The sequence below is a fragment of the Euleptes europaea genome, chromosome 9 (assembly GCF_029931775.1).
Source record: "Euleptes europaea isolate rEulEur1 chromosome 9, rEulEur1.hap1, whole genome shotgun sequence".
NCBI lineage: Eukaryota > Metazoa > Chordata > Lepidosauria > Squamata > Sphaerodactylidae > Euleptes > Euleptes europaea.
In genome coordinates this window covers 39,569,525-39,590,577 of record NC_079320.1, presented here as the reverse complement: position 1 = coordinate 39,590,577, position 21,053 = coordinate 39,569,525, and the positions used below count along the sequence as shown (strand labels likewise).

Genomic DNA, 21,053 nt, shown 5'->3' with positions numbered 1-21,053 from the left:
AGCTGGGCGAGACGCGCGAGAAGGGGCTTTCGCCAGCCGTCACGTGACCTCCCCCTAGGGGAAAAGAACTGGGAGGCGTCTCTGAGCACAAACCAGCACGTCACTAATGACGGCCCCTGAGGGCACGGGCTTTAAAGAGACAGCCTTCGTTTTTCTCTGCTCACAGTGACCTCCGGTGTTCTTTGTTTGCCCCTATTCTGGGCCTGGCTAAGGCCAAGCAGACCTTTGCCTAGGCACTCCAGCGGGGTAGCCGCTAGTCTATTGAAACAAAGCAACAGTCCAGAGGCACCTTAAAGACTAACAGGATAGGAAAGCTTGCACGGAAGACAAATGGCATAAACTTCCTCTAGAGCAGCAGCAGTTCTGGCCTATTGCCTGCAAGCATGAGCAGCCCCTCCGCCTCGTCCACTGGTTATTCTCTACCCCTTCCCCCTGCTCTTGGAGCTTTCAAACTACCAGAAAAGCTAAGGGACACGGGCAAGGCTAGTGGCAAAGCCATACGTGCAAGTCAGCTCTAGTTAGCTAGCCAGCCTCATGGTAAGTTGAAGAGACCTACTCTGGATGAGTAGTTGTACATAAAAACAAGACCCCCCCCCAAAAAAAAGCTGGTTCACTTATACAGACACTTAGAAGTTTTATAGTCCAATATCACCCCATTCCTGCAAGCATCAAAAGCTTGTAAAATGGCAGGGTTAAATATAATGGGGTCAGCTCTACCGGAACTGAGGCTGGAAAACATTGAACTTTCATTTACATGTATCATGGGAATTTAACTACTTTGTGCATGCTTGCTTATGGCAAGAACAATGCTATGAAGGTTATGGGTGCACTAGTCCTTGCTCAGCTTCCCTTCTACAATTGTACTCAAATACTGTCATGAAAATGCTTTTTGAAAATAAAAGGGCAAAGTTGAGATGTGTAATTCTGAACTTCTACACACACGCCCTGAGCTATGAAAGCCAAGATTGAAAAGTCACACAGAGCAGAGTTCTCAAGTTACTAACTATCACTGAATTGGAGGAAGGGGCATGTAAGAGACTTATATTAGATACCCATACCTACACTTCAGCAGAGTTCACAAGTAATACAGTTTCTAACTACAAGAATGACAGGGCTGTAGCCGTATGGTTTCTATGTACATCTTGTCATCTGCTCATGTAATTTATGGATAATGGTTATAACTAACTCAAAAGTTCTACAGATGGATAGCCTGAGATCCTTGCAGACCAGGCATAATCTCCCTTTTAAATAAATGGCTTACCCAGTATACTTTCACTGAGAAATAACGCTCAAATACTGGACCATGAACAGAGTGATTAACATAAGATTATGACAAAACTAAAGTTGTTCATAAGCATACATTTGCACAAACAGTATATTTATAGATGATGAATGAGGAATCCATACTTGTCTTTTATACTTTTCTTATCACAGAAAGAGTAATGATCTCCCTTAAAGGGATGCACAACAATGAAAACCACCAAAATGTCAACTCTCAAATCTTGCCAATTGGCAACAATTTAGACATTTCCCTTGCTAAATATTAGGTTTCTACTCTGAAGTTTTCTATTCTATGTAAGTTTTCATTGAGTTTACTCCGCCAAAATGATGTTGAATTTTTCAGAACCATGCCCTTTGCCAACTTGTAAATTACTATTCACAGCTGCAGCCACTGTGGTTAAGATTTATTGGGGAAGAAGGGTGGAGGGGAAGAGTGTCTCCAAGCACTGTTGTATTATGCATTGTGGGATTTCACCAACACTAATATAATCCTACACATCACATTCGTCTTGCCCTACAACTCTTTACCTGACAGCAGCTTTTAAATTCTCCAGTCACACAACTCTCTTTCAAAACGTTTTATTGCATTATATTTGGTACCTTATGTTTAACAAAGGAAATTACATCTGTAACTGCAGGAATAAGAAGCTGGTCTGTTATTGAAAAAAAATCTTGGGCCCGGTAAAAGTTACAAAGTCATGGGCTTGCCTGAAACAACTGAGCAAGAAATATATTCTTAGAAATGTAGGGCTTCAAGTATTACAAACCTGTGACACTGTGGAAAAGTTCCAGAGGTATCTAAACTGCAGCACTTTTTTCTGCATAACGTGAACAAGGCCTGCTGAGGTTTTAAGCAATTAGTCTCTCGATCGGTCAGAAATTGGTAGGCAGGAGTTCTGCTCTTTGAAATTTCAAGCCATAGTTATGTTCATTTATATTTCCACTGTACGTGAAATATGCATGCTGTCTTTCTAATGAGTTGGTGCCACATCACAGTGCATAATTTCATTTGGTTCTTGCATGACAGTTTTAACAAGTTTAGCCAAAAAAATGCTGTCCAATACTTGTCTCCTAAATAAGCAGTTGATTTCTTTTCAAAGTGTTAATTAAAACAAAGAATGTTCTAACCAGTTCCTTCATTTAAAAACTGTGGTGCAAGAACACCAAACTGATCACGTGCAGTGAATTTCGGAGACACAACAAGCTTATTGAACACCTTATGTTTCATTATTTTGCTTCATATTTTATGTCCCAGTCTCTACAACACTATGCATGTTGCAGGTTGGTCTGCAAATAGTGATTCACATCGCATACTTCCAAAGGGTAGTATCATCTCAGTATCAAAATCAGTCAGATGCTAAAGCCCCAACAACTCTTTGTGCTCAGTGAAAGGATCCAGTGCTAAAACAGCAGTTTTGCTGTCCGAGATAGTCATCTCAACAAGACAAATTTAAAGTAATATTTCTGCCACACACCTGCTCCCATGGGGGTGTTAAGCCTTCAGATTCCATATAAATTAGTTTAAAAACGGGGCACGTAGATAAGGGATACTTCTCAATTTTAGCAGTGCTTAGTTTTTTTTTTTCTTTAACTGAGCCACCTATATCCAGTAATACGTTACTTTATATTATATACTTCGTCAGCAGGATAAAAAAAGTAAAACTTTGAAGGCAACCATTTTTACTTCTCCATTCTCTGTGTACGGTAGAACAATTCAGCAGGTGCGTGACAAAAATATTATACACCAGATACGGTCCAAAATTATTCCACTCTTTTAAAAGTTCATATTTCATTGGCCAGTTCTTCGGTTTCTGCAGATATATCTCCATTAACTGTGATCTTCATATCCTCTTCATATCCAGGGGGCATAAAAGCCAAAGCATAAGGGAAAAGCTTATGACAATTTGCTCTGTAAGCTTCAGCTGCTTCTTTACAGTCTCCAAGGCTACCATCATTCAATGCTTCCAATACCTCCATACAAGTCTAAAAAGGGGGGGAAAGAGTGATAAACCTTTTAGGGGCTCATCTATATCAATAATGCACATTAAAACTGATGGAAAATGTTATAGCTAGGCATGATATTTTCTGGGTTTCGTAACTGTAAACATCTGTTATAACATTATTTGAAGACTGCAATGTGCATACACATTTGTAAGATGGGTTCTCTGTACTCTCTACAAAATGGAATATTCCTATGACTGTAACAGTTCCACTAACTGCAGAGAAGTTTTTATAAAGAGATATAAGATTGGAATTTTACTTGGAAAGGTCATTCCTGGAGCAAGGAAAGGTCGTTCCTGGAGCAAAGAGAATAAATAATTTTGCGTATCAACAACACTTACTTGAAGATTTCTGTTCATAAGGGATTCATCAAGCCAGGTTGCCAACTCCACAGCTCTTTTCTGGCTAGCAGGATCCAAATAGTACACCATTTTGGCAGCTACAGAAGGAAAAACAGCTCCATTCAGTTTATCATACAACTAGAGCAACGGCAATCTCTTGAATTTATTTCTGCATTTATTTTAGTGTTTTGACTCTACTTTTCTGTATAAAAACCCCAAGATTACTGTTCTATAAAAACACATGTGGTACTGCTGTGCCTTCTATTGAGGGGAACTTTCCTAGAATGAGCAATATCTTACCATGTGGGATACTGCACCAAAGCTCCTAGGATCAAAATCATACCACAAAGTCTGGCACAAGAACAAGCAAAGAACTCACTTGTCCCCCCTCCCAATTTAGCTGCATTTCATTTGGAGAATTACCAAGATTTTTAGGTAACGTCTGAAAATCTTATGGGGTTACAGCTTTAGACAGGAGTCTAAAATAATTTAGAATAATTTACTTATTTAAAAAATAATAAATGTTAATCCACTGGAATCGATATAATTAGTTATATCACTGTATGAAATGAAGCCTAATACTATTGATAAGAATATTTCCCACACCATGGATCCAAAAGTGGATGAGCTAAATATCACCTTTACATAAGAAGAAGAGTTGGCTTTTATATGCCGACTTTCTCTACCACTTAAGGAAGAATCAAACTGGCTTACAATCACCTTCCCTTCCCCTCCCCACAACAGACACCCTGTGAGGTAGGCGGGGTGGAAAGAGTGTGACTAACCCAAGGTCACCCAGCTGGCTTCATGTGTAGGCGTGGGGAAACAAATCCAGTTCACCAGATTAGCCTTGGCTGCTCATGTGGAGGAGTGGGGAATCAAACCCAGTTCTCCAGATCAGAGTCCACCACTCCAAACCACCGCTCTTAACCACTACCCCACGCTGGCTCTCAGAACAACTTTCATTTATATCCTGCCCTCCCCCGGCAGTGCCGTTCTCAGGGTGGCTAACAACATAATATACATACCAATACAATAAAAACTACTGAAATACAATTAAAAGCATTGTAATGCACTGACTCAGCACACTGATGGCACCGATATAAATCCCTAAAAGGAGAGCAGGTATTTCGCTGGCCTTTATTCAGTCAAGTTCCCGGTCTCATGGGAGGGAGAAGAATGGAACATAAGGGAGAGGGGAAAAGGAGGCCAGCTTGTAGATGGTACTGTCGCTGCCCTCAATCATAAGCCTGGTGGAGCGTCTCTTATCTTACAGGCCCTGTGGAACTCTGCTAGGTCCTGTAGGGCATGGGTCTCAGACAAGAGTTCCACCAGGCTGGGGCCCGAAAATACAGTGGTCCCAGACTGTGTAGGGCTTTAAAGGTTAAAACCAACACCTTGAACTTGATCTGGAGTTCAATCTGGAGCCAGTGCAGCTGATGAAGCATATGACAGACTGCTTTTCAGAAACTTTACTTACATACAACCATTCATGACTAGCGAGCTTTCAACTAAATTTTAAGACTATAGGCTGTATCCAGCCACTGACAGAAAGCCCTGGCAGTCTTGGATTTCACCCATATTTCTCTCTTAAATCCCTGGAGTTGCAGGATCTCTGTGGAAAAAGCCATACAAGTCATGGCAACTGTGGAAGAGGAGGAAAAAATGTCCACCCTCCCTCTTCTGCAAGCAGAGAGCAATGAATGGAAGATGGGGCAATTTTGTGTGATTCCTCACTATGGCCTCGTGACCCATGTGGCCTTTTGTCCGCAGTCTCTCTACTGTGGGTATCCTCTTTCTACACATCAAAAGGGACTACTTACGGAAAGGAGAACACAGGAAACATCTCTACACACTGTGCTGGAGGTTGGATGGACACAATCCAATATAATTTGTTTCAATAAAACTAAAGGGATAGGTCAAAAAGGGCAAGAGTCCAGTAGCGCCTTAAAGACTAACAAAAATATTTTCTGGTAGGGTATGAGCTTTCGTGAGCCACAGTTCACTTCTTCAGATACAGTATCTGAAGAAGTGAGCTGTGGCTCACGAAAGCTCTTACCCTACCAGAAAATATTTTTGTTAGTCTTTAAGGTGCTACTGGACTCTTGCCCTTTTTGACTACTGCAAACAGACTAACACGGCTACCCACTGTAAAGGGATAGGTGTAATTCTAGGGCTGAAATTTCACACTGTTTCGGACATAAGTTTGGTAGCCACTTGCTACAAATGCTGCTTTCAGCACTCAGTGTGTTTTCACAGCTATTAAGCTATTTCAATAACTTCATCTAAGCTCACTGTCGTTAGGGTACTTTTGTTCAGCAAGTGAGATAAATCCAAGCCTGGTGCCAAAGATCAGGGAATCTTCCAAAACACTATGCCATGTAGCATGGAGGAAATAAGCTACCCTTCTTCTATTATTGCACCATGGGGAGAGGAGATTTTGCTAATTGCCTTTTCTTGCGAAGCCCATTCCCTCATGCCACTCTGTTCTGGGAAGGCCCCAAACCTCACCTGCAGCTCTCTGATGAGAGGGAATGGTATTAATGTGCTCCATTTGCAGAAGCTCTGTACCCATTCCTATGACTGCTGTGAAACTGACTTCTGTGTGCCTCTTTTAAGTCCTTGGTATAGGTACTCTTACCTGTCCCCCTTCCCATTAGCACAAACTTTCTGTTGGATTCAACCCTCTTGTGCTGGTCATTGACTGTAATAAAATTTCTATTCTATTCAACCCTATTTTACAATTTTGCAACTGATTTTGTACACCTGCTCGGGATGAAAACAGTCATGCCATATCACCTCTAACATATAAACAATTGGCAGTTGCATATGATTTCAACCCGTTGTTTCCCAGAAGGTCGTACCAGAAACAACGGGTTGAAATTAAATCAAAAGAGTTTCCATCTAGACATTAGGAAGAATTTTCTAACAGTTAGAGAGGTTCCTCAGTGGAACAGGCTTCCTCAGGAGGTGGTAAGCTCTCCTTCCCTGGAGGTTTTTAAGAAGAGGTTAGAAGGCCATCTGTCAACAATGCTGATTTTATAACCTTAAGCAGATGATGAGAGGGAAGGCATCTTGGCCATCTTCTGGGGTCACTGGGTGTGTGTGTGTGGGGGGGGAGTTGTTTCCTGCATTGTGCAGGGGGTTAGACTAGATGACCCTGGTGGTCCCTTCCAACTCTATGATTCTATGATTAATCAAATGCTTGAATGTACTGAGAAATCAACTGATTTATGTTCAGAGACCGTTGGGGGTGGGGTGGGGTGGAAGAAGATCATGGAAGCATTTGGTACCTCACCAGCCTGAAGAGGTACCATCCAAGCAACAATCACATGAGGCTGATCACATGCCTTGGATCTCACATTCCTCTTACACGCTTTGAAAGTAGTATAGGCTAGTGTGTTAAAATTAATAAAAAGTGCACATAGGACCCAAACTGCTACATTACCAGAGAACAACAACAAAAATCTTTTGAGGCACTACAGAGCAAATTACATACCAGATAACCTGTGTGGTAGTGAATCATAGTTCTGTTTAAGGAAAGTTTCATTGAAGTTCTTTGGATTAGTTGCTCCAAAAAGCCGATTCATTTCTTGATTCAACACTGTTCTGACTGTTTCTGGTAGATCTTTGCTTTCAGAAACTATAGTATTTAAAACAGTTAGTTAACCACTTCAGGCTGTTTTTGGCTTTAATACACTGGCCAATTATAATTACTCATCCTATTATATCAAAGTCGGGATTAAGGGTGGGATATACATCCAATTAACAACAACAACAATAATATCAATAATAATAATAATACCTTGCCTTTACTGTACATTAGTTAAATTTAGTTTTGTACATTTATGACAAATGATACCACATACTGATGTATTTTCTATGATTAGTTTCATTTCCCTAAAATCAATATTACTATTTTTCCCTATAAAAACAAAATATGCCAATTCACCTATGTGATTTTAGTTACTATTTATTGCTGAATAACAAGAATATTTTGAACTATGGAAGACAGCCTTTAGACAAGGTAGAAGCTGGGGAACACCTGATATAGCTATTCATCACTTAGCCTGGAAATTTGTACAGAACTAGAGAATGAACTTCTGCAAAAATTTCTAAGTATGCAATCCCTGCTTCATATTAAGAATTCAGACAAGTTGGTAGCCACAGCCTTGCAACAGTCTATCCGCATGATTCCAAGGGTACCAGCCCCATCCCAAACACCTTTTCCTTTCCAACTTGATCATTCCTCTACTTAATTGAAGCACTCCAATTCTCCAAAATCTTAAATACTGTATAATTAAGAAAAGCACCCCCCAAGTCAGATTGTAAGTGCAATATATGCCATGCTAAGTATTTAAAACATTTAGACAGTATATTAAAGATGAAGAGTGCAAGGGAGGAAGAAAAGAGGATAAACGAAGAAAAGAGTTTTGGCTATAGGAACATATGAAGCTGCTTGATACTGAATCAGACCATTGGTCCATCAAGATCAGTACTGTCTACTCAGACATGCAGCGGTTCTTCAGGGTTCCAGACAGAGGCCTTTCTCAAGTGGAAAAGCCAGGGATTGAACCCAGGACCTCCTGCGTGCCAAGAAGATGCTCTGTCACAGAGTCCCTCCCAGCCAAATACAGAGTTTAGATATATTCCACTGCCCAGTAAATTACACTGTTAATAAATAAGCCTAAGACGTTTGCTTGCAGCACACAAAGCTCAGGTTGGATCTAGACTAATGCTTCTGCAGGTGCAAGGACTTCCACCCTTGGACCATTATTTACCACCTCCCCACTACCACAGCAGCCCAAAATCCCCCCCAAATCCTTTTCCTGGTGGAGAGGGGACTATGGGCAGAAATCCTAGTGCTTGCGGAAATGTTTAGACTTGATCCAAGCCCAGCTTAGGTAAATCTTATGACTGCTTCTTAAAATGTTCAGAGTTATCAATTACAACAGATCACTACATATAACAGCTCCTGGGAGCAGTTTGGATTCATACCACTGCTGAAGAGGTGAATCATACACTCGTGAAGCCATGGATGACTGGGGTCAATAGCAAATGCTCTCTTCACAGACTGCAGCATAAGTAGAAATTTTTCTGTTGGAAACAAAATAAATTGGCACTGGATTACAAAGTATTCTTACTCTCTTGGGCACTTACATTCAGCAGAGAACCCAACTATGACTTACAGTTACAATGAAAATAAACAATGAAAGAACCAGTAGAACAAACAAGTGGGTGACCCATCAGAAATCACAGGGGCTCCACTAACAAATGCGGGAGACTGGGTATTTTGGCCTCTGCTTTCAAATTGGTTGTAAATAATACAAATTCAGACTGAAACAAACATTTCTTCTAAGCATGTTGGCACTGCTGTTTTGTTTTGATAGCTTACTTTAAGGTCAGAAGTGGTCTCAAGTTATTGTAAAGGTAGTCCCCTGTGCAAGCAAATTATTGAGGCATGCACAAAATAAGTGCAGCCAATAATGAACAAAAGAATTTACTTTCTAAAGTTGCTTCTCCTATGCAAAGCATGCTGTAATTTTAATACAACAGTAAGGCTGCTTATGAAGAGTACTATTATGAAACAGCAAAAACTCCTTATTGTCATATGTGAGGATGGTATTTGACAACACTGAGTCTCCCAGACTGATCAGGGCATACGAAAAAGCTTGCAATTTACATGTGGATACATATTCTAGATTACTGAAGCTGTTCTACTTTATGGTTTCTTCTACCTACCTTTCCTGAAGTAAATTTCAAAGGCAAAAAGATGAGTTTCTATTTTGTTCTTCACCAAATTCTTTAATGGAGTTAAAAACTTAATGGCTTCTTCCAAAGGTGCTTCAACCTGAAAATGCAAAAACATTTTGCCAAAGGACTTATACACTTCAGAATCGTTATGTTTAAACTGAAAAATCTGTATAAACAGAACCAGAGCTTGGGAACTCCATGTCTGGAGTTCCCAAAGAGGCAACAGATACCACAACTGTGCATTCAAGTGTGATATTTTACCTTTCTTTTCCATGTGTCAGCGGCTACTATTCCTTCCTCTGGGAAGTAAAGGGCTGCCTTTGGGGATGAGGTGGGAACAAAGCCTACCCTCCACCCCTGACAATTGGTAGCCAGGTCATCAATCTACAGGTATTCCATGTTTCGTTATACAAGAGTCTTTGCAGCAAACACATACTTATTTCACACAGCACACCAGCAATGACTATGTGCATGCTCATGTGTGAGAAATGATGCAATAAGGACCGATGATAAGCTGAGAAAGGATGGTCAACTTTTTACATTACAAAGTGGTTCTCTTCAATTAATTCTGTAGAATTGCATGTTCAAACAAATATTCTACAAAAACAAATCACAGTCCACGGTTTGAATACCTTTGCTAGTTTCTCAGGAATAAGCTCTTCCTTCGGTCCTCCAATTTCTTCATCATCATCATCTTTCTTCTTTTTCTGGTTTCTTTGCTGCTTCTCTTTTTCTGCATTCTTTTTTTCTTCCTCTAGCTGAGCTTTTTTCTGAGCTCTCCGCTGCTTATTGCGTAGCTTCTTTAATTCCTTATCAGACATATTTGCTTTATAGAAACCACATTTGACATAGATTATGCAGAGAAGATCCAGTTCTTATCAATATAGTAAGCCACATTTTTGGCAGCTCAAGTTATTCAAATATTTTTATTTTCCAACCCTAACCTTATCAGGCTCTGAATTATGATCCAAAGCTGGGATGCTGGAGAGGTAACACCAAGCCATCCAATTTTCCCTCAAACAGAAACATGCTCCTACATTCATAAAGGTCAAAGGAACGTTTAATAAATTGTCAGTAATTTATACATTTTGACCAATTGCATGGCAACAGATCCCTGTGAATTTTTGGCTTTAATATTTTAAAGGAAATGCAGAATAGTTAGTGTATTTTATAGTAACTGTGATGTCTTAACTGAATATGAAGCTCCTGAATTTTAAGTATAACATCCCTGAACTTTTAATTGAAAGGTAATACTACCCACCAATTTGCATGCCTAACTGAAAAGTGACACAGTAAATATCATCGTACACAGCATAAACACAAAGCTAAAACTCAACTGTACTGTATGTAGTGAGTACTGGAAGTATCTTATACCTGTATCAGCTTCATGCTCTTTATTCTCATCTGTCAGGGGGTTATCATGGAGTTTCAAATATATTTCTATGGCAATTCTTGCTGCCTTAAAATAAAACGGATGCTGCCGAAGTACATCTTCTAGTTTCAACAAGTCCACGTAAGATCTAAGTGTGATTTTCCTCATGCAGTATGTATGGAAGTCAAATTGGTCATCTGTGATTTCTACAAAATGCTAACACAATACCAGTCATTTAGCGAGCGTCAGCAATCACAAAGGTCTTAAACATGATTACAGAAGTTATAAAACTAAGGAGTTCTGTACTATGAAGTTAAAGGCTGGTAACCCAGTCAACATACATCAATAAGCAGTAAACTTTACCACTGAGGAGGGGCCACAGTTAAGTGCTACAGCAAATGCTACGTATATAGAAAGTAACAGCAGTTTAATCCTCAGCTTTCAGGTGGCAGAGCACAGAACGACTTCTGCCCAACATCCTAAACTACCACTTCGAAATATGGATAAGCAGTACAGAGGAACATGAACCAGATTCCATCAGGCAGATTTAATACCCACATTTTAAAAATTGATGAAGCAAGACTAGACCATCAAATGTTATTTGGTTGCAGAACATGGCTAGCAAGCTAGAACACAATGCAAAATCCAGTAATTCCAGAAGGGTAACAAGTAGTCCAACACATATTAAAGACTAACTTATTGTGGCATATACTTTCATGGGTCTATTTGCCAATGCATGAAGGCTTGAGAATATTCTCCGTGGTAAATGAAGTTTAAGGAGATGTATCATACCAAAAGTCTGATTTTTGTACACTTGATGTGCCTCAGTTCTACAAGTTCTTTGGAGCTAGCATATTTAAAATTGCATTCTACTGAAAAGTAGTTATTGGAAACAAAAGTTTCAGACTTCACTTGTGTGTGTGGCAAGGAGCACCACAAAATTTAAAAAAAATACAAGCTCAGCCTTCAATGCACGTTCAATACAGTCTTCAGAATGCGTCATATAGTTTAGGTAGAAGAACTTTGTATACTGTGGATACAACAGCCTTACACAGGAATTTGCTAATCAGTGGTTTAATCTAGACATAATGTTAAGTCATAGCTTGAAGATGCTCTACTGTGCACGTTATTTCCTTTTGACATTTGAAATAAAAATCACGGTTAGTACCAGGCGCCAAACCCTATGAATACTTAAATAAAACCACTATTCAAAGTGACAATTTCAAGTCAGTTTGCAGACCGTGCAAGGTCCTAACCATAGTTTGACAATTCAGACACCAACAAGATAGAAGTATAAACCAGTGTCAAGAGTTGCCATTCTTAGGCAGATATTCTTGAGGGGTTTGATTTGCCTAGGCTAGATGGCATTGTGTTGTCTACCCAGTCAAGTGAAGAGCCTGGAAATTGGTTCAGAACCCAATCTTGCTTTTTGAGAAAACAGTTTCGTACTAGGGCCAGGAATACTTTCTTCCAATTGCATCTGAATTGAAAAGCTTTCTCCCTTTCTTGACCAAGTCACACTGATCCGTGCTTCTGAAACCTACAGAATACTGCATGAGCTCTGTTGGGGAATGCCCTTGAAAGTAACTGGGAATGTTCAACAGGTACATGATGCAGCAGCTCACTTGTTAGTTGGGACAGGGTACTATGTGCAAATATTACCTCTTTTAGAACAGCTGCACTGGCTTCCTGTTTGTTTCTGGGCACAATAGAAGGTGCTGGTTTTAACTCTTCAAGCCCACTATGACTTTGGATTCTTATTTGAAAGACTGCCTCTCTCTTCTAATTCATGCTTACACATCAGGTGGTTGGCTCAGCAACTTTTGTTAGAGGTCTCCTCCTAACAAGAAGTTTATCTGATCATCATACGAGTTGCAACTCTTTCTGAAGCAGCTCCTGCCCTTTGAAACAACCTATCAGAAGAGATGCACAGGGCGCCTTCTCTGGCAAGATTGAATTGCTGACTGCTCTACAGCTGAGGCGGTTGGTTTTTAAAGGCTCTCTATGGGAACAAGATTGGGCCTATGAGTTGATTATTGGATTAATTTGGAGGTGAATTTTTCTATACTGTTGGAAAGTGTTTTTTCAGGTTGCTATGTTATTATGATATAAAATTATTACACTGAATAGTTGTGAGGTTATTGTTTGGAAAGCTACAATGTGCTATGCAAAAGAGCATGTAAACAATAAATAAAAGGAGTGCATACAAACTTTAAAAAATCCAAATCAGAAAAGCTAGATTTGTGAAACTCTCATCTTGAAGTGGGCAATCAGGAAATATTAAATGTAAATTTATTAGGTACATACTCTCTCAATTTCGTGGCATTTTTTAAGTGCTTCGCCAAATTTACTCATCGTTTTATAAGCTTGGGCACATTCTGTCTGGAACCACATACACTGCATTTCATTCAAGTTTTCTACTGCTGATGTTCCTTCCTAAAAAGGAATTTAAAGAAATATTTCAAAGCAAAGTCATTACATTAGTTCAGTTTATAAAAAAATCAACTCTGAATAAGTGATATTTTGGTTCTGAAATGTTCTAGAAATCATTTATCTATTCTTAGAAAGAGAAATATGGCGAATACAAAGGGAGTGAGGGCACCTGTCAGAAAAGCAGGCTACAACCACAGACATCACAAAATGGAATCGGAATGCAACAGATGAAGATGTTTAAACTTAGAAAGATACACTGTGGGTGTGTGTTAATTCTGCAGTGGCGGGAGAGCGGAGTCACACATCCAAAAAACGTTACTGAAAGGTTTATGGTCATAGTAGGTCAGACCTTAACAGCATATCTCAAAAAGCCCTAAGGCACATTTTTGCTAACATTTTTGGCAGGCAAATATCCATAAAGTGGCCTGAACTGAATTTCTTTACAAAGCAATGGCTGACGTGCTGATTACATATTTTAAACTAGAAACCAAAGTAAGTGCACAAACCCTTGTAAACTTTGAACACATTTCTTCTGCTTCTTTTATCAAGTTGGCTTTCAACATGTACTTTGCACATTTGGAGTTGATAAACCTATCTGCTGTGTCCAGCGCTTGAGCCTCATCCATCCATCTTGCTGCTTCTTTTATGTTTCCAGCATGCTTAAAATGAAAACAAGAGCAAACCAGATAAATTTGACAGTTGATCTGTGTCATATTCTACTCCCTGATGGAAGTTATAACAAAAGGTTCAAGTGACAGTGTTCAGCACTGATCCCCAAACTAAACTACTAGGCCAACAAACCCCAATATTAAAATAATGCAAGTCATGTTTTATTTGTTATTGTTCAAGCAATTTTATCCAATTCCATGCCAACAGATTTATCAGGAAATGGATGCAGAACAAGGAGATTGTTCTTTTTGCATCTATTCCCAGAGAAGCCAGATAGCAATGTACAATTACTGAAATCCCACTCTGATCATTGTATGATCACACATCCTTCAGATTTCTTGTATTTGCCAAGCACTGTTGACATTTCCACTACCAATGGCGTTTGTACCAGTGCAGGGACAGAGATTGGACATTAATTTTGTTTGCCTCGTTAAAATATAAATTTAGGACCTCAGGAGAGCAAGGTCTTGCCAGCACAAGATACCTTGACGGTGTTAACACACCTGTAGGTTGATGGAACATGTGTCTGCATCCCTGACTGAGCCAAAGAATCTGTCGATTCTTTAAATACAAGAAAAGGTAGTGTTGTGAGGTGGAAGTCAGCTGCAATAAGAATGAATCATAGAATTGGAAGGGACCACCAGGGTCATCTAGTCCAACCCCCTGCACAATGCAGGAAATTCACAACTACCTCCCCCACACCCCAAGTGACCCCTACTCCATGCCCAGAAGATGGCCAAGATGCCTTCCTTTCTCATGAACTGCCTAAGGTCATTGAATCAACATTGCTGACAGATGGCCATCTAGCCTCTGCTTAAAAACCTCCAGGGAATGAAGTTACCTTGTAGATTTTAGCCTTCACTAGGAACAGCTCTATCAAGGTGGGTGTGCTTTCTATTGCAGCATTAATGTATTCCAGAGCTATAGACGGTTGCCCTATTTTGTCATAGTGTTGTGCCAAGTAGTACTGGACCCAGAGCAACGTAGTTGGAGGTTCTTCTTTACCATCATCTATTTGGAAGGAAAGTACCATTTTATATTAGATGACCAGAAGGAAGCCCAGTGAAAAGAAAACATTTACTGTTTCTCACCAACCAGCTGTATCTGGACCACTCTAACAGGTATGCAAGATTTATAGTCCACACCATAGAATAACTTTTTGGGGGTGAAGGGTAGGGAGAAGAGAGAGAAAAGGCTGGCTGGCAAAGCTAGATATAGGGGGGTTCCAAGCTGACAGTTCAACTTATCGATTTCATGAATATGCTCTTATTCCCTTGAAGACTAGAACATTCAATATAATATGAATTACAAGAGCAGAGAACACTTCAGTCTTTGAAGCACACCTTAAGGAAAGTGTTTGGTGAGCACATTCCAGGCCACAACTACTACTGCAAGATGTAGGAACTAAGGACAGGTCCAAGTTTCCAGGTACGTTCATTTGCATTACAGCAGCACGCTCGGGGCCGGGTAGTGTTATGCACATGTTTGCACACAAATGATGCAGCCCTTCCATCTAAGCCTCTGCCATGAAAACACAGGACAAGCTAGGTCTGGGTCCTCAGACTCAGTCCCCACCCTCACTTGCACTGCAGTAAGTGAATACTGGTGTTGACCAGCCTGTCAGCGCTGAGAGTGTGTTCACTAGATCAGTTTCTCACAAACTGAAAGTGACCCAAAAAAGCACATCGAGAAGGAGTACAGGTATGCCAGGACTTACTGGTACAATCTAGAAAAGGGAAATGGGAGACAAAATGGAATTAAGAGGAAAGCCATCCAGTATCTTTTACAGTGTTACACTTACCATTCGGATTAAATAATCTGCAGCTTTTAAGGGAAGTTTCATAACCTACTACCAGTTCTTCTATGATTGCCACCTATATTTGCAAGACATAAAATTTATGACAAATATTTTAGCTCAACGTTGATGACAGAATTGCTACAAAATCCCAAATCATGAACATATGAGGCAGAAGTAGAAACAAGAGCTGATATGACTGTGAACTTGTCTGCACACATCTTCACGCTATCCTTTACTCCCCTGGTCATCGGCTAAATTTATAGGAGGACCACTTTATTTCATCCTCATAAGATGAGGGGCTAGGCTGCACCCAAGCCTCACAGGCCACGGTTACCACTCCCTCCACATGTTTATCTTGCCTTTGGATTCACAATAGAAGGGTGAGCTTTGGATCTGCAGGAAGACATCACTGAGTCTCCAGGAGCCAATTTCTTACTATAGACAGTATTTCCTGATTACATGTGACTAACAGATTAACAAGGGATACTTTATAGATTAGGAAATTTAACATTAGATTTTTGCTATCAGGATACATAACTGTAAAGCAAATCAACTATTAGATGGAAAGTCTGCGTCTGAGCAGTAACTTCTGCAATCCAAGGGGAATTTATTTATTATTTACAAGACAGCCAGTATTGCACATACACATGACTTTGTGGAACTCAACATTTTCAAATGATTTCTTCATGGAAAAAGCTCAGAGTCCAGCTTTACAACCCATATTCTAATCCCTTAGCATAAAAATTTCATACAGCTGCGAACTCAACATAGATTTTCTTATAGTCCAGATATGCAAATATTATCCCTTGAGTAGCATCCAGAGTATGCATGGATCCAGAATCCTGTGAGGAAACTCTAACTATGCTGGCAGCCCCAAAGGACAGTTCATTCCAGAAAGTGTGTTACAAAGATGCCTGGACTCTTCTCTGTCCCCAAATGTATACAGTCAGCCTCAGCCCATGAAAATTAATGTATACAAGGAGGATTAATGAGATTTTATCTATGTATGAAATATACCTGTACATATCTATTAAGCCAGCAGGATTATGCATGCTATGTATGTCCTTGTGTGTATGTGTGAGACTAAAGAAAGCACCACACAATGTATGTTATGATTACCTTTTCTTTATCTTTGTATAATGATCTCAAAGTATTGAAGACAGGTGGGCAGCCTTTGCTGAAATTCATCCTTAGAAATTTGTCCAAACATTCCTTAAATTTCTCACCTTGGGAAGAAAAATATCTGTTCATTCTCTTGCATTACTTCAGAATTTTGGGTTGGATCTGGAAGGAGTTCATGGAGTGGATTCCCCCCCACCTTCCCATTTCCCAAGCAGCCTGCTTTTTGTCTCAAAACTCTCTAAGGATCGGGATAGCCTTGCTAGCAAAATCAGCCACAGGAAAGCATCTTTTTCTCCATCTTGCCACCCTCAAATTGCATCACAGGAAGGAGAATGAGATGATGTTACTCAAATTTCCCTTGTTGCTGCAACACCCTGTCCTGTGGGGCATTTTCACTGAGACTTTCCTAAACCTCAAGAGAAGCATTTCAGGACAAACGGCAGGTTGCTTGAGGAAGGCAGGGAGAGGCATATTCCGTTAACCCCTTCTGTGAATTCTTCCACTTGATTAAAGCCAGTTCCTAAATTCAAACCAAACACCTAGATTAATCACTACCCATGATATTACCTCTCATTTTTTGATGTTGGCAGATGTACACCCCACAGATCATTCTCACATCAGAATCTGGGAAGATCTGCTTGTATCTCTAACTGAAATATGTGAAGCAGGTGATGGGCAGAACATTCACACAGAAGGCATTTTTACGTATCAACATGCCTATCACCCTACATGCACTGTCACAGATAAATTGTGGTATGAAAAAAACACCCATGAAACGGTCTAGAGACACCAGCTGAACTGAACTTAGGCACACCCACGACTGACCCAGAGGTAGGCACAAGTCTCTAATACTACAATTTATGTTATCAGAATGACTTGTGTAGGCGCTTATGTTAATACAATATGGCAAACAGTTCTAAGGCTTATGGCTGTCAACAACATTTTAAAAAAACGTTTATAAGAAGCAGCTTCTTATACCAGCTAGTCATACTTCATATAAAGACATCTTCCAGACAAGTTTAAGAACAAAATTTAGCAAACACAGTAGCTTCATTCACATGTCAATGACAAACCATGCTTTATCAGTATGAGAACAAGCCTTGGGCATGCTTGGGTTCGCAAGCTTCCTTCTTCCTCCTCAGCACAGCTTGAAATTTAATAACTTCTGAGCATTTACTAAAATTTGTGATTTTGTGTGAGATTTAATCCTGATTTGGAAGCAAGAACAAATTCATCAATTATGAAAATATTGTCGAAGGCTTTCACGGTCAGAGTTCATTGGTTCTTGTAGGTTATCCGGGCTGTGTAACCGTGGTCTTGGAATTTTCTTTCCTGACGTTTCGCCAGCAACTGTGGCAGGCATCTTCAGAGTAGTTACTACTCTGAAGATGCCTGCCACAGTTGCTGGCGAAACGTCAGGAAAGAAAATTCCAAGACCACGGTTACACAGCCCGGATAACCTACAAGAACCAATCATCAATTATGGTTTATCATGACTGATTGATTTCTAAGCCATGTAAAGAGGGACAAGAAAAGAAGTGTACAATTCAGAGGATTCAAGGCTTGCTCCTATAATGACAAACTATGGTTTGTTATGTTTGAATACAACAGCCAGTATGTCTACAGGAAATACTGGGGAAAGGGTGTGTCTCCGCTCCCCACAATCCCCTTTCAGCGAATTCATCAATAGATTTTTCACCAAACTTCAAAGTGGGAGAGAAGCCTGCTATAGAAATAGGTTAGAGAAGAACTCTGCTCTCCCCCACTCCAAACCAGGAATCAGGTTCCCTCATCAGTAACCTGGGAAGTTGTTTTAATAGCTTTTCAACAAAATTGCTGGGGTGGGGAAGTCTCACCTTTGCTTAATTGCAACACAGGAACAATATTATTGGGCATTGTGTGTTTTTTCCCATCCCAGAGCAGATAATATTTGCAGGACAATTTTTAATAAATTAAATTCAGTCCCCCACCTCAATACAAGATGGCTCAACGTGGAAACAGCACAAGTTTCTTTGCTGTTATGTTTTAGAAGGGGTGGGTGTGGAGGATGACAGTGATACCAAATCTCTTCAACAATAAAGATCTGAATTTCTACACTGCCTTCTCTTAACAGCTGCCACTTTAACCACTCTAACAAAAGGTAGTCATGGCATCAGAAGCGATTAGCAAGCCCAGTCTGTAGACAAAGGAACAGTCGATTTAGCATTCCCTTATGTCTACAGCTGATGCCCAGAAAAAAATGTCTGATGTCACTTCCAAGTTATTGATGAAGAGGACATGAAACATGATATTCTCTAAGGTTATAACTATTCTATTAAGTTGCTAAAATATATCTTACCAGATAAGAAGTTTAATGGCAATCTTCTTGGAACCAGTCCCCTTGGGTACTTAGTCCAGGCTTCTTCATAGATCTTGAACCGCTCTAACATGTTACCTTAGAGGGGTGAAAACACAAGAATGCTTGCATTAATTTGTAAAATGTTATTTTTCTATGTAAATAAATGTTAAAAAAATGGGGAAAAAATACTTGCAAAGAGCCTTCTGGGATTTAAAAAGGTAAAAGTCTCCTGTGCAAGCACCGGGTCATTACTGACCCATGGGGTGACATCATATCATGATGTTTACTAGGCAGATTATGCTTATGGGGTGATTTGCCATTGCCTTCCAGGATTAGGTAGACAATAAACCTTATAATAAATGCCATACATTACAACAACAAACCCTAAGTAAAGGGAATTTCAAGTTTTCCAAACCAGAGAGTTTTAGATAATCTCAAAGGCTCGAGCAGGTCCCGTATTTCACATTTCCCCATGCCAAATAATTTTTGGAGCTACTCTAAATTCCAATAGCAGCTTCTCATATGGTGTAGGAGGCTATTAGGCAAAAAAAAAAGTTATAATACACTGAGTTGAGTAGACAACTCAAAACAAATTCAACTTCCACCATTAGGATAATGGGGACACATTTACATAAAAATGTATTTTCATCTACCATATTTAATTTTCTTGAAAAAAACAAAACTAAGCTCCTGCAACTTCATATGCCATAAAAGTAATCCAATATAATTAATGAATGCACCTGTTCTACATAATGTTTAATACTCATGAAACACATGAAGCTGCCTTACACTGAATCAGACTGCTTGATCCATCAAGGTCAGTATTGTCTACTCAGACTGGCAGTGGCTGTCCAGCATCTCAGGCAGAGGTCTTTCACATCACCTACCACCTGATCCTTTTTAAGATAGGAAATGCCGGGGGACTGAACCTGGGACCTTCTGCATGCCAAGCAGATGGTCTACCACTGAGTCACAGCCCCTTTCCCTAAAGTATTAACAATTTCACAGGTTCACACATCTTTGCCCCAGCTTGTTACCTGGTTTAAGTGCCTTTTCTAAGCCTTTGTAATAAGCCCAGTTTTCAGGATTTCTTTCTTGCAATCCTCTATAAATCTCAGTTGCTTCTTCCAGCCTGCAGAGTTGTAACAGAAGTTCTCCTGTTAAAAATGCAGAATTATAAATCAATTGTGAGAAGAGGCTTAATATCTATTGCATGACACAAATTCCTTTACACAAAATGCTCTCTTGTGTGGAATTTCCCCAAGCCAACTATTAGTCTTGCCACATTTAAGGGATTTACTTATCTCAAGCTGCACAAGGAAATCAAACAAAAAGTTCTACCACAGCCCAAAGTCAACTATTCCCCCCCAAAGGAAACCGTGACTATACTAACTAAAAATTAAGTCTGATGTGCAATATGAAGCACAACCGTGCTGTAAATCATCACACTCTTTCATCTATACCTTATGATTTAGCATTGTACATCAATCATCTCATGTACTAGGTTCAGAAAACTCTGATTTGGTTGAGATTGGCTATAATTACCCCACCCTATTTATTCCTATGTGCTTTCTGGAATTCTCCTACAAGCATATCTCATGTTGGAAGCTAAGAGGCACACTGATCTTTCATGCTGATCTTATGCATGAAAGAAAATCAGAACTATCAGACTCTTTAAAACACAAAACCTTGACATAAAGCTTTATCTAGCAAGGAAGAAATCCAAATAGGACCCAATTTTTGGAAGAATACACATACCTAACACATAGGTAACCTGACAGACTGGTTCAATTTATTAAAACATAAGAAAATAAAGCTTGATGCTACCAGGGCCAAAACTGTTAATAGTTTAGAACTTCAGTATCTTGCCACACAGCAATTAAATATTATATTTGGATCAAATGAATTAGCCTCCACTAACATGTAGCTGGCTCAAGGTTGACT

At 39.7% G+C, this 21,053-nt stretch overlaps 1 protein-coding gene across 1 annotated transcript in view; it reads right to left on the bottom strand.

Annotated features, from left to right (window-relative positions):
• Window positions 1–2,349: 2,349 nt before the first annotated feature.
• The window catches only part of NAA15 (N-alpha-acetyltransferase 15, NatA auxiliary subunit), a 38,344-nt gene continuing 19,640 nt past the window's right edge, over window positions 2,350–21,053 (bottom strand). The window contains exons 7-20 of the mRNA XM_056855188.1: window positions 20,147–20,266; window positions 19,110–19,205; window positions 16,769–16,875; window positions 15,653–15,725; window positions 14,693–14,862; window positions 13,689–13,841; window positions 13,057–13,185; window positions 10,752–10,965; window positions 10,010–10,203; window positions 9,366–9,474; window positions 8,622–8,720; window positions 7,123–7,266; window positions 3,624–3,721; window positions 2,350–3,264 (exon numbers count right to left, since the gene is read on the bottom strand). Coding sequence (XP_056711166.1) covers window positions 3,064–3,264; window positions 3,624–3,721; window positions 7,123–7,266; window positions 8,622–8,720; window positions 9,366–9,474; window positions 10,010–10,203; window positions 10,752–10,965; window positions 13,057–13,185; window positions 13,689–13,841; window positions 14,693–14,862; window positions 15,653–15,725; window positions 16,769–16,875; window positions 19,110–19,205; window positions 20,147–20,266 — 1,907 coding nt within the window. The 3' untranslated portion in view covers window positions 2,350–3,063. The remainder of the gene's footprint in view (window positions 3,265–3,623; window positions 3,722–7,122; window positions 7,267–8,621; window positions 8,721–9,365; window positions 9,475–10,009; window positions 10,204–10,751; window positions 10,966–13,056; window positions 13,186–13,688; window positions 13,842–14,692; window positions 14,863–15,652; window positions 15,726–16,768; window positions 16,876–19,109; window positions 19,206–20,146; window positions 20,267–21,053) is intronic.